Genomic DNA, 16301 nt, shown 5'->3' on the forward strand with positions numbered 1-16301 from the left:
GTAATAGCTACTATTTTAGGCCGAAAGTAACCCACATAGAGCAGACTTCATTTATGCCAGATGAAGATAAACCTAGTCAGGTACTTACCACACTTGTGATGTTATTGCTCCACTGTGTTGACTGGAAGCCTCTATTAATCAGATGAGAACAGTTACCCCAGTGCTTATCACTAAGGGATGAGGCAGGCACCTGCAGTCTGACCAGCTGCAATCATGAGCACATACTGCTCTTTCAATAATAGAGGCAAAGGCGGTGCCAGGTCTTTTATAATTTCCTGCCTGGTCACCACTCTACAGCTAACTAAAATACTTTTTCTGTACAGTATTCCAGTCCCCAAACACACTACTTCTCCCAACACACAAAGTACCTTCTGCCCATTACAAAATTTGATACCTTCTTCTCAACTGGAACATAAAAAAAAAATGGCTTTCAGTCCTGTAGCTTCCCTAGCAACAGAGGATACAAAATTCTGGGTGCTGAGTCTCAGCTCCCCTCATAGCACCCTGCTTACAGTAAACATCTACTATAGTTAACCTGTGCTTTCAGTTGAGAAGGGACAGCTAGGCTTAAACGTGAAGAAATCCACAAGACTTATGTTGAGGTTTGTATAGTTCCTCACTACAGCTGGAGCATGAGAAAACTGTCCCACATCCATGACAATTTTAGGAGGCAGAGATCTTCTTTTTGCAGAGTGTCATTTCAAACATTTTAATATCAGCCACTGGCCAGACTAATCAGGAGAAGACACGCCTGCAGGCATTTGTGTCTATGCAAAGAGGAGAACACAGACTAAGCAAACAACAGTAGAGGGTCTGAAAATGAAACCCAAACAGAAAACTGAAAAAGAATGGTTTTTGAGAAAAGATTTATTTACCTCTTTCCAGCCAGTAGCAGAGTGTCCTGAGAATGCTTAGTTTTTTCCTCTAAACATGATTTGTAATTTCTTCCAACAGAACCAATCATCCAAACCCCAAAAATGTTTCTTCCTAGAAGAAAAAAACCCAAACAAACCACAATCTTAAGAGAGCTGTCCCTTAGGGCTAACGTGTTTATGGTTATAAACATAAGTACTACCAATAGGATATCCTGAACTAGAGGCTGACTGGCCCTGGCACATCTCCACTGTTTTACAAAGTACCATAATAGGTAACAAATGTCACTCTTTGAGATGTATATACATAAGTTGTAAATAGTTTAGGAATACAGAACGTTCTACATATACAAAATACACCAAAAACGCAGAGGTAGTCAGTCAAAACAACAAAAAAAGTAACCTCACCATGGTAGAGGTGCAGGACGAGTCTTCAACCCAGGGGTCACTGGTGCTCCTGCAACTCTCCGCTCCCTCACTGCTGAGCACAGGCTTCCCAAATTTTTTTGCTAATGTCACACAGACCTTTTTCCTAATCAAGAAACTTGACCTTTACCGTCTATTGCGGGTATCGGACTGAAAGGTGAAATGTTTTTGGTGATAATGAGAACAAAATGTAGATTCCATCTCCTCTTTAAGTTACTGAGAGCATAAGCAAAGAAAGAAAAATACCCTGGCCTTTATTTTATTTTAGTGTTTCATATGCAAGCTGTTTTTCTTGATTAGGTGACAAAACACCAAGACGTGCCCAATTTTACACTATTAAAAACCAAACAAAAAGCTGAGGCCAAAAGCAAAACAATGCTTTTCCCTCTGTCACACAAGAGAGCCAGCATGTAATTTCCCCGGGGAACGTGAGGCAGCCTATTATCCTATTTGCTCCCCTTTTATTTTACGTAAGGGTAGTGCTTTGCTTTACAACAGGCCTGCTCCCTCTGAGGAGGTGGTGGTGGTGGTGGTGCCGCCACCGCCCTCCCCGCCAGCCCCGGCCCGGCCCCCGGCCCGCTGCCCCCTCACACAGCCCCGGGCCGGAGCAGCGCCGCTACCCGCGGCCGTTTCCACGCGGGCCTCTCCTCCTCAGTCACCTCGCAACCCGGCTCCGGCCGGCCCCCGCCACCGCCACCGCCCGCCCAGCGGTGCCTGGCGCATGCGCGACAGGCGGCCGGCAGGGCGGCCATCTTGGCGGCTTCGCGCCTGTGGCGGCCGGCGTGCCCCTCGGCGCCTCTTTGTGGGCGAGCTGTAATTAATTTTACTCGTTAGCCATTTTAGGTCTAATCCGCGTTCCCTGACTCCGCCGTTCGCTCCGGCTTTGTCGCCTGGGGCGTTGGGGGAAGTCGACTTGCGTTCTCACAGCTTCTGCCTTTTGTTTTCCACCTGGCGGGCGGGGCCGGCCCGGGCCCGGGCCCGGGCGCTGCCCGCGGCCTCTCGCAGCCCCCGCCCGCCGCAGGGCTGGGTCCAGCTCCCCCGGGGCGGCGGCTCTGGGGACTGCCGGGGGTGCACGGCGTAGGAACGGCGATAGTGGAGGCTTTCGGCGGCCTACACGGGCAGGCTGTGGCGAGCGCCGGGTGTACCGGGCGGGTGGGCAGGGGGAGGGAGCTGTTAGGCGCTGCTGCTCCTCTCGTTGAAAATGGCCGCGCTAATGGCTTTTTAAAAATGAGCCGTAATGGGGATGCCCATCTCCGGCGCTGCCCGCGGGCGAGGAGTGCGCAGCCGGCCGTAGGCGCCCGTCCTCCGGCGAGCGCCTTGCCAGGGCAGGCTGGGCCCGGCGGCGGCGGGGAGCCGGAGGCAGGGCTGCGGCCGGGGGTCGCTGGGCGCGGCGGCGGGGAGCCGGAGGCAGGGCTGCGGCCGGGGGTCGCTGGGCCCGGCGGCGGCGGGCAGCCGGAGACAGGGCTGCCGCCGGGGGTGTCTGGGCCCGGCTTGGGGCGCTGCGCCGCTGCCCTTCGCAGACAGCGCCGGAGGCTGCGGCCGCGCCCAGCCCCTGCCGCCCGGCCGGGGGTGGGGGCCCGGCTCTGGGTTTTCTCAGCAGTTTAGATATTTTGTGCAACTCCCAATATTCACCCAAGCCTCATTACCACCTCTTAATGAGACCCCTTTACTCCGTGACGTGCAACCGCTCCATCTCATTAAGGAAATCGCTCTTCAATGCTGATTATTTTATTTGCAGCCATAATTATATTTCTTTCGGCTAAATCACGGTTTAATCGAGCCCACATGGAGGGCAGCAGCACTAATTACAGCGGGAGATGCGGTGGCGGTGGCTGTTCGCCTGCCCGGCCGAAGGAGGAGGCGCCGAGGCGGGCGCGGGCGCGGCGCTCCCCCGGCGGGGCTCGGCCGGGGGCAGGGCGGAGGGCCGGGGCCGGGGAGGTGGTCTCAAACACAACAACTTATTACTTCTAATTCCCCGACTGTCACCAAATCACCTGCACGAAACAAGAATCTAATTTGTTAAGCTGGCATTTCTGCAGATGGAAGATCGATTTTCTCTTTAGATTTCTCTAATTGAGTGAATATAGACGCCCCGAATTAGCCGCGCTCGGGCAAGAGGGAAAGGGAAGGGGAGAGGGAGGGGAAAGAAAAAAGTCAACAAAAATCATCCTTGTAAAATAAGCCATATTACCTCTAGAATTGCCCCCCAAATAATAAAGGAAGGTGGATCGAAAGGTCCCAGATTGAGTGACAGTCATATTTCTGGAACTAACTGGTTTTTAAAAGAAAAGGTTAGGACGGCTGGAGAATGCTAAGTAACGGCGCAGGAGAGAGATGGCTGAGCTCTGAAATTGCTTACAGAATTACATTTGTTTTTCTTGTGATTTTATTAAAAGTCACTCCTCATCTCCAGAATGCGTGAAAATATCTACTTTCCACTCAGATACACCACATTAACTTGTTGGAGGCGAATTTGTTTGTTTGTCTATTTTATTTATTTGCCAGATAAGATTGATGCAGTCTTATTAGCGCTATATCTAGTTATAAGAAGAGATAAGGATGAGGTGTTTTCTTTTTATTCCAATTACTAGACTTGTCACCTAACTGAATAACTGATACATGATTATTTATCTTGAGTAAATAGAAATCAGAAAAGCAGCCAACTTAACACATACAAACAAAATATGTATGTTCCTTATTACTATATACCACCTATGTAATTGAAGAGATTAAAACTACGGCCTTAAAAGGGAGAAAGTTAAATACTCCATCCACATCAGTCTCTGATGTGTATTCTTTCTTTGCTACGCCTGGCGGTTTATTTATCCAGCCGGATGGGAAGATTTCGGATTTTAAAAATACGCGTATGTGTTAAGTGAATTCCTCGAAGCTCAGTAGGAAGAGTCTTCCTGGAAGTGTGCTCTTTCTCTAAGCAGAGGTATAGCTGAAAAATGCTTTATACCGGCGCTCCCTTCGCTTTCGGGGCAGCCCCGGTAATTCGTGTCCGACTGCATAAGCTACAGCACGGTGCGTTGCTCTGGGGCTCCGCATTTTTAAGTTTATGAACTTAATATTACGCCAAAAGCCTATACATACATACATACATGCATGCATGCATACAAAGCTGGAAGGAGAGGGGGAGGCGACTTTTGTGTATAAAGAGTTTGCATCTGGACGGGGGAGAGCGGGTGGGGGGGGTGTCAGGCATACCTTTATATTAAAATAGCTTTTTCCCCATAAAAGACTGGTTGTCATAGTTCTGATGAAAATTAATTGATAGAAGCCATCCTTTCAATCTAAAGTAACCGCTTCGCCGTCGAGAGCTTCCCCGCAGCCTGCCAGCGAGGAGACAATCGGAGGCGCTGCCTTTGACTCAGCCGGAGCGAGCTGCAGATATTTAGATAAATAAGCAAACAGGAAAACGCTGTTCTTAACCGTGTTTGGGAACAGACGACGGGAGACACGAGCTCTCCCTGCCGCCCTCGGGGAGGCTGTTTTCGGAACACCTGACGGCTGCGTGCCTGATCAGCTGCGATCGTTCTTGCCTCGGATGCCTTTGAACTTCATAAAGTTGCTTTCAAAGAAGTGTATTTATTGCAGCTACAAAATGCTGCATACAGCCTAACGTCGTAAAGCAGCGATGATCGTCACATTTAGCTCTGACTAGAATGAATAAATTGGGATCTGTAGCTGCTGGCAGCCTTGTCCTTCATTTCCAAAGAAGTCATATTTTCGAGCGGGTTGATTGAAATAAAAACACGTGTTTATGTTTTTCCATTTCTTAACTCTAAATTACGCCTAACGAAAGGATATAGTTTGATTTGTCATTTGTGTTTAGGCTATGCCGATCTGGAAAAGTAAACAGGAGCCTAAGTCACTTGATTTGTTTTCTGTAAGCAAATAACACTCAAAAGCATAGCTGTAATTTACAATGAATTAAAATTGATTCTTTTCATCAGGCAAGAAAATAGGGAAATGTGAGGTCGTTAATTATTGAGGGAGGCGCTTCTCATTAAAGCGAACAATGTTACAATGCAGCACTGAGGAGCGGGAATGTGAATAATAATATCCGATATTTCAGCACTACTGTCTGGAAACACACACGGGCGCACACACACACACGCACAAAAAAAAAAAAAAAAAAAAGCCGGGCGAACAAGAAGCCAGGCAACCAAAAGTTACGCATTTGATAAACGCTGGGAGCGTTGCTAAGTGTAAAAAGCAATTACTGTGCTCTGCATACAGCAGCCCCCTTAACTGGATGGATGCTCAATAAATACATAAATAAAATATCAAATTACAAACCTTATCAGCCATTCACGCCAAGCCACCCTGCTGACTTTAGCAGTTTAACCTTATTTTACCGTGTTTCTCGCTCCAAATATAATTATTCTGATAAAATAAGGTTCTGTTCCTAAATCAGAGAGAATTGGTTAAATACACTTGGTTATATTACAGCCTCATTCAATCAGGGCTTGAGTCTAGCGGGGAGGGGCGGGGGGGAGCTCGGGGTGTTGCAAAGTTCTCTACCCTTTCTTCCCAGGGTCACGGCACCGGAGAATTAGGGTTACAGAGCTCCCAAACGCGGCCCGCCCCGCTGCCGCGGCCCTTACCCGGTCCGATCGGCCAGCGGGGGAGGGGGGGGGAGGCGGGGGGATGGAGCCGGGCCCGGCCGGGACCCCGGGATCGGGCCCGCCGGGCGCCGCCGGGCGGGGAAGGGAAGGGAAGGGAAGGGAAGGGATGGGAAAGGGAAGGGATAGGAAAGGAAAGGGAAGGGATAAGAAAGGAAAGGGAAGGGATGAGAAAAGGAAAGGAAAGGAAAGGAAAGGAAAGGAAAGGAAAGGAAAGGAAAGGAAAGGAAAGGAAAGGAAAGGAAAGGAAAGGAAAGGAAAGGAAAGGAAAGGAAAGGAAAGGAAAGGAAAGGAAAGGAAAGGAAAGGAAAGGAAAAGGTAAAGGTAAAGGTAAAGGTGCGGGGGGAGATAATCTCCCAGTGTCTAGCTCCTTGGCAGGCGTTCCTCTACAAAATTCAATCTCTATTTTTTATGAGAAGTAAACTGTCTAAATAAATTTTATTACGGGCAACCAATATATTTTCTGGTAGTTCCCTTTGTTCCAGTTCTACGTGTGTGTGTAACAATCTAAAACCTATTTATTGAGGAAAAATCACTGGATCCGTCATAGAAAATCCTTTTACTTTGCTGTGAAGTGATTTCTGAAGACACTCGTGTCACTCTGAAGATTTTGGGCCATTGTGCTAAAGCCTTTCCTTGTTAGGAACTTCAGTTCCTGTGATCATGTGGGGAATACCGTAAATTGTAAGAGGGAATGGACCTGACTGGCAGTTTTCTGGCTACTCTGGGAAAATGGAAAGATGACGGGGAGTAAAATCCTTGTAAATACACCTCCGACGCTGCCCAGGTGAATTCAGGCACTTGACAAAACAGGAGCGCGCGGAAGCGGAATGCGATTAGGGTATTTTACATATGCCCCATTGTCATTTTCTTCCTGACACGCTTAAGTGTCAGCCCTGCCCGCTCTTTTCTCTCCGGCGGACTTCCTTCTCTGATTTCCCCCCTTCCCTTAAGACGACTGCGCTCTGAAGTCTTGGAAGAAATGATTTAGTTTGTTTATACTGCTATAAAAATCAAGAGCAATAGAAAAGTCATAAAATGAAGCGCGCTATCAATCACACCGCAACGTTGTTATTCAGCAGTTACTAACAGAGATTGATAATCCTTTGATTTCATCCCATTGTTATTACTCTGATGTGTCTGCACATTAACTATTACACATTTATTTATCGACCTGAAACATACAACAACACGGAATAGATGCACACGCACGTCCGTGCGACCCTGCCCGCAGCACGCTCGGCGGCAGCCGGCTGCAGGCACCTGCACCGCCCGGGCCAATTTGACCGGTAGCTACAGCTAAAACGAACCCCCCAGCGCCCCGGCCGGCCTCTGACCACTCGCGGAACTCCGGCCCCAGGTAGGGCCAGACCCTCCGCGGCCGCCACAGGCTGCGCGCCCCGCGGGTCGCGCCGACCCCGGCCCGACTCCCCGCCGGCGGCTCCGCTCCTGCGGGCTCCGCTCCGAGGGTCCTGGCGGCCGGCAGCGGGCCGGGGGGCGGATCTCGGGAATTTTCACCGCCGGGCGCTTCCCCTCCTGCCCCGGAGCTGCACACAGACAGTGATTTTCGAAGGACAAAAGCGAAACAGATGAGCCATCTCCGCCGTCCCCGATCCAACCGGGAAAAAAAATAAAATAAAATAAAGTAAAAAAAATCCCGAAACTCCCACCCCACCTCTTTCTTTCTCTCTCTCTCCAGCTAAAGTGTGGCCCGGCTCTGGGTCTCTCTCCCTGCTCTTAGCGGCCGTTCCCGGGCACCCAGCATCATTGCAACAGCCCGACGTCTCGAAAGCTGAATTGAATCAATGTAGCCTGAGCAGGGAGGAGGGAAAAAAAAAAAAAAAATCAACCAGCAAAACTGCCCTAGAGATCGGTCGGCCGGTTCCTTTGTCTCCTTGTTCAGTCGCTGCCGAAACCCCTGCACATCTGAGCTGCAAACAAAACCACTCTTGCATCTGTTCGCATGCAGTATTTACAATGTTTTGTGTAAGTCAATTGGATGGTGGTAAAAAAAGCGCCATTGGCTCTGTGTTATTTAACACAGACTTCACTGGGCTCCCTTTTTGGTGGAAGCTTTATTTGCACTAAATGAATAATCTTAATTGCATCACTTTTGAATTAAAAATCAATGTTAATCAAGTTGGAAGTAGTAAATATCAGTTTTCATTGTGCCCGGGTAGAGGGTATTTTTCTTGTTTTGCAAATAAAAATACAAGTCAAATAACTTTAAAAGGGCATTATGTTCTGCTACAAATACAATTGAAACGGATTGTTTAGGAGCGGATCAGAAATGGTACAGAATTTTGCACTTAATTTCCTCAGTTATCATTTACAATAAGAACCTCTTGGCTTGACAGCCAAGTCTAAACAGTAGTAAATTAGTACAAATTTATACTGATTTTACTCTAATAATCGTAATAAAAGCTTATAGATTTGGCACTAATTACATAAATGCCTAATGATCTTGAAAATTACTCTGGTTAGAAATATATTACTAATCTAAACTTTGTTGTTGGCTGGCTTTGAAAAATCAGAACATTAGAAATGGTTCGCTTCACTTGTGCAAAGCACTTTAAATTGTTCAAGTAGTTTAACATATTCAGGAGGAAAATAAAAAGCATTTAACTTTATTTACTGCTTTAAATCGAGTTTGTAGGCAAGCCGAACTTGGAAACTTTACCCGAAAAAATAGGGCTTACGGGCATTTAGACCCCGGCCAGGGAAGCAGCGCTACCGGGGCGGCCGGGACGCGCCGGTGCCTGGCTGCCTTTCCTCCCGCCGCGGTGTGCATCTGCACCGGGACGGGACAGGACGGGGTGGCGGGAAGCCCCGGGGGCCAGGCGAGCCGGCACGGCCCGGGCCGCTGCGGGAACTGGCGCAAGTTTCTCTCTCCTCGCCGCCCTGCTGCCGTCGGGGCCCGGCGGCGGCGGCCGCGGTGGCCGCGGCGTCGGCGGGTGGGTGAGAGCCGGGCCGCGGTCTCCGCCGCCGCCCCCAAGCCCGGTCCCCGGGACGGCCGGCGAGCGGGGCCAGCACTGCCCGCCCCCGCGCCGCGCAGCCTCCCGCGCTCACCCACTTACATCCCCTCCCGCGGTGGGCGCTGGGGCTTGCGAGCCCACCCCCGGGAGCCTGACCGGGTCGGCTCCGAGGGTGCGCTGCGAGGGGGGAACATTTAAAAAAAAAAAAAAAAAGGAAGACTAAAACCCAATAAATCGGGGGTGACCCGGGGCGGGAGGAGGGTGGCAAGTGTGCATTTGGAAGAGAAGGGGAAGGAGGGCGGCGGACGCGAGCGGAGCCGGGGAAGGGAGCGGCGGCGCGGTGCGGGCCGGGGCGGCGGGAGGCCGGGGCGGCGGCGGCGGCGGGCGGGCGGCGGGCGGGCGGAGCGGGGCGCTCCGGGCGCTGACATTTGCAGGCTGCCCTCCTGATTGGTCCCCGCGCCGAGCTGCTCACGGGTTCATTGAAGTGTTAAGCACCTCCCCGTCTCTCTAAAGGACATTATAATGCAAGAGACCCCCTTTTTAACCACACACCGAATTTTCTTTCATTTAGGGGATCTATATATATATATATCTATATCTTATATCTTATATCTATTTTAAATAACTTAAGGCCGCTAAAATTTGGGGGGGAACAGCCTTCGCCCTGGAGCGGTGCGCCATGCTGTCTCACGCCGACCTCCTGGACGCCCGTCTCGGTGAGTTTCCCCCGGCACCCCCCCGCCCCGCGGCGGCTGCACCGGCGGCGGCGGCGAGCGGGGAGGAAGCCGGGGCAGGAAATTGACAATTTGTTCCTTATTTTACCTTAATGCGATCTAAATGGGCTAATTCCTTTAAAAGTAATTGTGCTGTATTAAAGTTTAATTTGATTTAACATAAAAAAAAAAAAAAGAGGGAGACCTATGGAGTATGTAGATCTACAGCGAGTTGTGGATCATTTAATTTCTCTCACCCCTGTTTTTATATACATACCTACACATTATTACTATGATGATGACGATTATTATTTTAGGACAGATGAGCTCGATGGTATTTACGGAGGAGTTCTGGGTGGCCTTTTCCTGCTCGCCTGCTCGCTTTCCTCTCTCCTTCTTTTCCTTTAAAAATAGAGAAATATCCGTATCTACCTATTTATGGTTATTCACGCGTTTCTTTAGAGGAGCGGAGGGAAGAGAGGGGAAAGATCGGCTAGGGCGACCGAGGTCCCCGCACATCTGTCGGGGAGGTAAAGCTCCCGGCAGGAAGGCGGCTCGAGTGTTCTTTCTTTCTCTCCGTCTCTTTCTTTTACCAGCCCCGCTGGAAAACCCAAGCTGAACCCGGCAAAACTTACCCTCCCCCTCTTCCCCTCCCTCGGTCTCGCAAGGGGAGGCCCGGCAGGGAGCTGGTTATTTAAGCAGGAAGAGGAGCTGCTCGGTGTAAAGTTTTCTCTCCCCCTCCCGGGTTGCGCCGGGCCGGGGGCTCTGCGCGCCGTGGAGCCGAACCGGGCTGCGGGGCTGGCGGGCGGCCGGGGGGCGGTGGGGGGCGGCGGGGCGGAGGCGGTGGCGGTGTCTGGATGCCTGTCGCCGGCTCGGTGCGCTGGGAAGCGGCTCTGATGGATACATGCCCGGCTGCAGGGGAGTGACCGCGGCTCCTGTGCTTCCGCAGGGATGAAAGATGCGGCCGAGCTGCTGGGACACCGGGAGGCGGTGAAGTGTCGGCTGGGCGTAGGGGGCTCGGATCCGGGGGGACACCCGGGAGACATGGCTCCCAACTCGGACACGGTGGAAGGGACCACCCTGCTGCCGGGGGAGGACATCACCACGGTGGGATCCAACCCCAGCTCCTTAGCCGTCAGCGCCAAAGACCCCGACAAGCAGCAAGGCCAGCAGGGCGGCCAGAACCCCAGCCAGGCTGGGCAGCAGCAGGGGCAGCAGAAGCAGAAGCGGCACCGCACCCGCTTCACGCCGGCGCAGCTCAACGAGCTGGAGAGGAGCTTCGCCAAGACCCACTACCCGGACATCTTCATGCGGGAAGAACTGGCCTTGCGCATCGGCCTCACCGAGTCCCGGGTGCAGGTATGAGCAGCCGTCCCCGCGCAGTGCCCGTCCCCGCCGCGCTCGTCGGCCCCTTCCCCGGGCGCACCGACGGCGGCACGGCCAGCCGGCGGCGAGGCCAGTCGCAGCGGGTCGGGGGGAGGGTGGGAGTAGGTGCCCCCAAACCTCAGCCCGACGGCGGGGGAGAAAACCCAGCCCCGAACGCAACAGTTTGGCCAGGAAGCCTTGAAGCCGGGCACCCTCCCTGCCCCCTTTTCCGCAAAGCTCTCCCCGTGGGGTGTCCCCCTGTCCCCTACCCTCCCGCAGCGCGGTGGTCCCGAGAGGGGCGCGGGCGGGACTTCCCTCCGCTCCGCGGCCAGACCCGCGCCAGGAAAGAGCCCGGGGGGGCATAGCCCGAGAGGGGCGAGTCTCAGCCCCGGCAACAGCTGGGCGTCGAGAGGCGAGCGCAGACCGCCGGGACTTGCCCCCGTCGCGGGCGCGGGGGTCCGGCGGCGGCAGGGAGGCGCGGTGCCGCTGTCCAGGGTGCTGCCGGAGGCTCCGCCCGGCGCCCCGCGGGGAGCAGGCGGCCGGGCCGCTGTCCAGGGTGCTGCCGGCGGCACGGGCGGGGGGCCGCCGGCGGCGGGGTGGGGCGTCCCCCGGAGCCCGCCGCCGGGAGGGTCGGGGTGGGGGCGGGGGGAGGCACACAGGCTCGTGAAAAGGCTGTTCGGTAAAGGGCGGTTGTGTCTGGACTCGGAGTTTCCCCGAACTGGCTTCCGTAATGCCTGGGGACGGCAGGGGTAGGGAGCAACTTCAACATGTAGGGTGTACTTTGTTCTCTAGAGTAGATACATATACGCACGCACGCAGACATGCATATATTCGCACAGAGGCACATAGGAAACTACTTAGGCAAATAAACATAAACATAAAGGCAAATTTGGAAAAGGGGGAGACGGATTCGACCGCTAGACAGCTCAGCTGCAGCTTTTGTGTGTAGAAGGGTATTTTAGCGACTTTCTGGGCGAGTCCCTTCCGGGGAACGAAAGCCTGCACAATGCAAGCACTTGTGGGATGCGCATCCCCGCTCAGTGCAGCGCACCGGGAATGCCGCTGCACTTCACCGCAGCCGGTGTTCAAAATCCCTCTCGGTAAGCCCAGGCTCCTCAGCTAAATAAAGACACGTCAAGAGAAATCCCTAAATGAACGTTTTTATGAACGGAAACTGACTCCGTTCTCGAATGTGACAGAAAATGCACGTCTGCTTTTAAAAAGTAAAACAATCTGACTCAGCCTACACGGGACTATAATTAGTTTAAATTAAGAAAGAAATTAGATTCACAAATAAAATATAATTGGACAACTGACTCTATGAAAAAAGAAAACGAGGTCTATTAAACTTTATTGGGTTTCCCAAAGGTTAATGATACCAATTTCAATATTAGGAGTGTGGTAAATGAAGTAAAATATAAAATATAAAATGGAAATAGTTATTTTCTAACAGCACATCAAAGAAATTCGTAGGAAGAAAGACAAAGTATTTTAATGGCCTCAGCATAATCTTAAACCAATGCTAATAGCTCGAGACTGCTGATAAAAACAGTTTAATAGAGTGGCAATTTAAATATTTTTTACAATAATGTTCTGTAGTTTAATCAGATCAACATAACCTTCTTAATTAACACTTCAAAATGATTAACATTATGTAATCTAAGGCAAAATAATTTATTTAATGTATTTACTTCACAATCCGATGTATCACTGCTCCTTGACCAAATTTAAATTAAATAGTAATTGGTTTATGTTCTTATATGAGTACTTTACAGTTTTCTTTATAGTTAACAGATTGCCTACACATTCCTTGCAGTATGTGGGCTCCACACTGATTAAGGAATGCTCCAAATAGTTAATTTATAGCGGCTGTATATGTTTTTAAGGGTTTTAGATGCTAGGATAAATCACCACTTTCCTCATTTTAGATCTGTATTTAATGTATATGATACATTTAAATAATTATTAAAGCGGCTGGTGCTTAAACAGGAGTCCAATTCCACGTCTGATATTGCTCTGCTTTTCAGGCTGCTGTAATAAAACCATTCTTTTTATAGCATGCCATTATTAGAAACCAATTTCAGAATTATTTATAACCTGGAATGGCTTATTAAGCAGCAATGCGAGAATCATGCAAATTACGCGATCAAATGCAATATAATAAGCATAATCATTAGTCTCTAGCACGGATTAATTAACTTTCAATATTTTATTTACATAAAAACCAAATCAGTGAAATAACTTCTGCACAGTCAGGCTTGCCTTTCAATATTTTATACGAACAAAAATAATGTGCTGTAATTCCATTGACCGTGTCCCCCACAATGGTCCCGTCACCTGCCACATCTTAATAGGGGACAAGCTGAGAGTATTTTCTAGTTTTCTAATGGAATGAGAAATTGCATTTTCTTCCTCTCCCAGCACTATTAAAGTGTAATGAATTCGGCCCAGAGTTCACGGCTGGCTGATCGAAATGAACCTGAGATCTGAGCTTTAATACAGCTCTCCAGATTTCCTACCAAATCTTCACATTAATCATCTGCTGGATTCCAATGAGATCTTCATAAAGCTTCAGCTCCTGAAAAAAAAAAAAAAAATAATAATAAGAAAACCAAAAGTGATATTGTCTCCCCTTAGCTCTCTCTGTCTCTCTCCACCCCCCCCCGCCCCATTTATAGCTGGGGAATTAAATGGGCTATATATTTTAAAATACATTTACAGTATGTCTATATTACTGTAACAGCAGACATCATCAGGGTAGATTTTTAGATTCCAACCTCCATTAGATTCTCACTGTTGTATTAATAATTTTCAGGGGCTAGTTGCATTTTAAAAGGAGTCCAAAGTTGCCAAACGCTCGTGGTTAATATATTTCTAGAGTTGTCATGTGTGCATTTTCAAAATCTCCCCCAGGTTTTCCCTGCGTTTTAATCTGTCATGCACTAGTTTTCAACTGGAAACATTCACATTTTAAAAGCATATGCAGCGTAGCTATGAGCTGAGGCGATCAGACCTGATGGAGATTCTTTACAACACCAGTAAACCATGAAACATAAAAAGATTTTGTAGCCGCAATTTAACTATTAACCCTAAAACATAATTGAACGCGATTTTTCGATTATTCATATAACATTTAGCTCCCCAAGGGCTGTTCATTCCCGCTAATGGGCGCCCGTCCTTCCCAGCCTGGGTACGTAGCATGAAACCACGGACGCCCCGCAGGTCCGGGCGGACCCGTCTCCTCTGCTTTTCAGCCGGACCCGGCTCTTCCCCCCTAACAACCGCCCCGGTGCTTTCGGCAGCGGTGCGCCAGCACCCACCGGTCATCCCCGCCGGCACCGTCACCGCCAGCGCCCGCTTACCTAAACCACCTTTAAAAAAAAAAAAAAAAAAAAAGACCCAAATGCGGGCGGTTTGTCGGGAGGGTTTCCTGCCCCGGGACTCGGGCGGCGCTGGGCGGGGGGGAGGGCGGCCCGGGGGGGGCCAAGGCTCCCCTCCCCGCCCCGCCCCGCCGCGCCCCGCTCCGGTGGCAGCTCGGGAGCGCTTCCACGCAAGGGCAAGAGCCGTGGGCCGGTCGTTTATTTTTTGCTCGTGTTACTGGTTTGTTTTTTTTTTTTTGGTGGGGAGGCCAGGCTCCTCTCCTGGAGACTCCTCCCCTGAGGGGGGAAGCCGCAGGGGGCTCAGTCCCGGGACGGACACATCGCTCGTTTCCGTTTACAAAGTTCCAGCGGTTTCGTTAACCCGTGACGGGGACACGCGTGGCGCTGCGGGTGTGGGAAGAGCGGCCGTTGGCAGAGACGACGGCCGGGGAGGAGAGAGTCGGGGGAGCGGCAGGAGCCGGGGCCGGGGCCGGGGCCGGGGCCGGGGCCGGGGCCGGGGCCGGGGCCGGGGCCGGGGCGGCGGATCCCGTCCCACGGAGCCGCGGCGCGGGCGGGTGCTGGCTAACGGTGCGTGTCGCTGCCCGCCGCCCGCAGGTCTGGTTCCAGAACCGTCGGGCCAAGTGGAAGAAGCGCAAGAAGACCACCAACGTCTTCCGCGCCCCGGGCACGCTGCTGCCGACGCCGGGGCTGCCGCAGTTCCCCTCGGCCGCCGCCGCCGCCGCCGCCGCCATGGGCGACAGCCTCTGCTCCTTCCACGCCAACGACACCCGCTGGGCCGCCGCCGCCATGCCGGGCGTGTCGCAGCTGCCGCTGCCGCCGGCGCTGGGCCGGCAGCAGGCCATGGCGCAGTCCCTCTCCCAGTGCAGCCTGGCGGCCGGGCCGCCGCCCAACTCCATGGGCCTCTCCAACAGCCTGGCGGGCTCCAACGGCGCCGGGCTGCAGTCGCACCTCTACCAGCCCGCCTTCCCCGGCATGGTGCCCGCCTCCCTGCCCGGGCCCAGCAACGTGACGGGCTCGCCCCAGCTCTGCAGCTCCCCGGACAGCAGCGACGTGTGGCGGGGAACCAGCATCGCCTCCCTCCGCCGCAAAGCACTAGAGCACACAGTCTCCATGAGCTTCACCTAATGGCCGCCGCCGAGCCCCGCGGCGACGCCGCTGCCGCCGGTGCCGCTGCCGCCCGTGCCGCTGCCGCCCGTGCCGCTGCCGCCGGTGCCGCTGCCGCCCGTGCCGCTGCCGCCCGTGCGGCCGCCGCCAAGCCCCGCACCCCCGCCTCGCCCGCCCGCCCGCCCCGGCCCGCCCCGGCCCCCCGCCTTCCCCCACCTGAATTACCAGGGAGTCGACTCAGGATCTGGAATCAGACGCCAACGGACTGGTTTGTGGGCCGAGAAACACCCCACCCCACCCCGCCCCCCCCAACCCACCCCCCCCCCCGCGCATCCCCTCCCGCCCCCCGCCGCCCGGCCCGGCCCGGCCCGGCCCGGCCGGCGGCCGCCTCTCCCCGGCGGCGGAAGGACTCGGGGCCTCTCCGAGCCCGGCCCTGCCTCCCTCCGTCGCCACGACCCGACGGTCCCGCCGGCCGGCCGACCGGCTTTGCAAAGAAATCCATTTTGGTTTTGTTTCCTTAGTTTTTATGGTTTATTTAAGAGCAGCGATCTGCCGCCGGCCCCCTCCGCTGCGAGGGCGCCGTCGGGGGGCGACCGGGCCAGTTCGGGGAGCGGTACGGAGACCCCAGAGAGAATCAAATCGATTTTGATAAAGCATTTATAAGCGAGAGAGAGCGAGAGAGATGGGGAAAAAGCAAAGCAAAGCAAAACAAAACAAAAAGCTTCGTTTTGTAAAAGTAAAACGCACAAAAAAAAGGCAAAAAAAGAAAAAGAAAAAAAAAAGAAGCAAGAGCACTTCCCTCTTTCGGACCTTTGATTTCGTGACAGTTGAGTTG

General features: G+C 52.6%; 1 protein-coding gene across 1 annotated transcript; it reads left to right on the forward strand.

The window, feature by feature from the left end:
• The first annotated feature begins 9583 nt into the window (after window positions 1-9583).
• Window positions 9584-15487, forward strand: OTP (orthopedia homeobox). The gene is made up of 3 exons (XM_075020949.1): window positions 9584-9620; window positions 10567-10976; window positions 14957-15487. The coding sequence occupies exons 1-3, from the start codon at window positions 9584-9586 to the stop codon at window positions 15485-15487; spliced, it is 978 nt and encodes a 325-aa protein (XP_074877050.1).
• Window positions 15488-16301: the final 814 nt, after the last annotated feature.

Source organism: Buteo buteo, chromosome Z (genome assembly GCF_964188355.1).
Source record: "Buteo buteo chromosome Z, bButBut1.hap1.1, whole genome shotgun sequence".
In the NCBI taxonomy this organism is placed as follows: domain Eukaryota; kingdom Metazoa; phylum Chordata; class Aves; order Accipitriformes; family Accipitridae; genus Buteo; species Buteo buteo.

Excerpts from the sequence above, each read along its gene's own strand:
- OTP (XM_075020949.1), top strand. The coding sequence starts at position 9,584 with ATGCTGTCTCACGCCGACCTCCTGGACGCCCGTCTCG. Across the intron at positions 9,621-10,566 it reads CCTCCTGGACGCCCGTCTCG|GGATGAAAGATGCGGCCGAG; the intron begins GTGAGTTTCCCC and ends GTGCTTCCGCAG. Across the intron at positions 10,977-14,956 it reads TCACCGAGTCCCGGGTGCAG|GTCTGGTTCCAGAACCGTCG; the intron begins GTATGAGCAGCC and ends CGCCGCCCGCAG.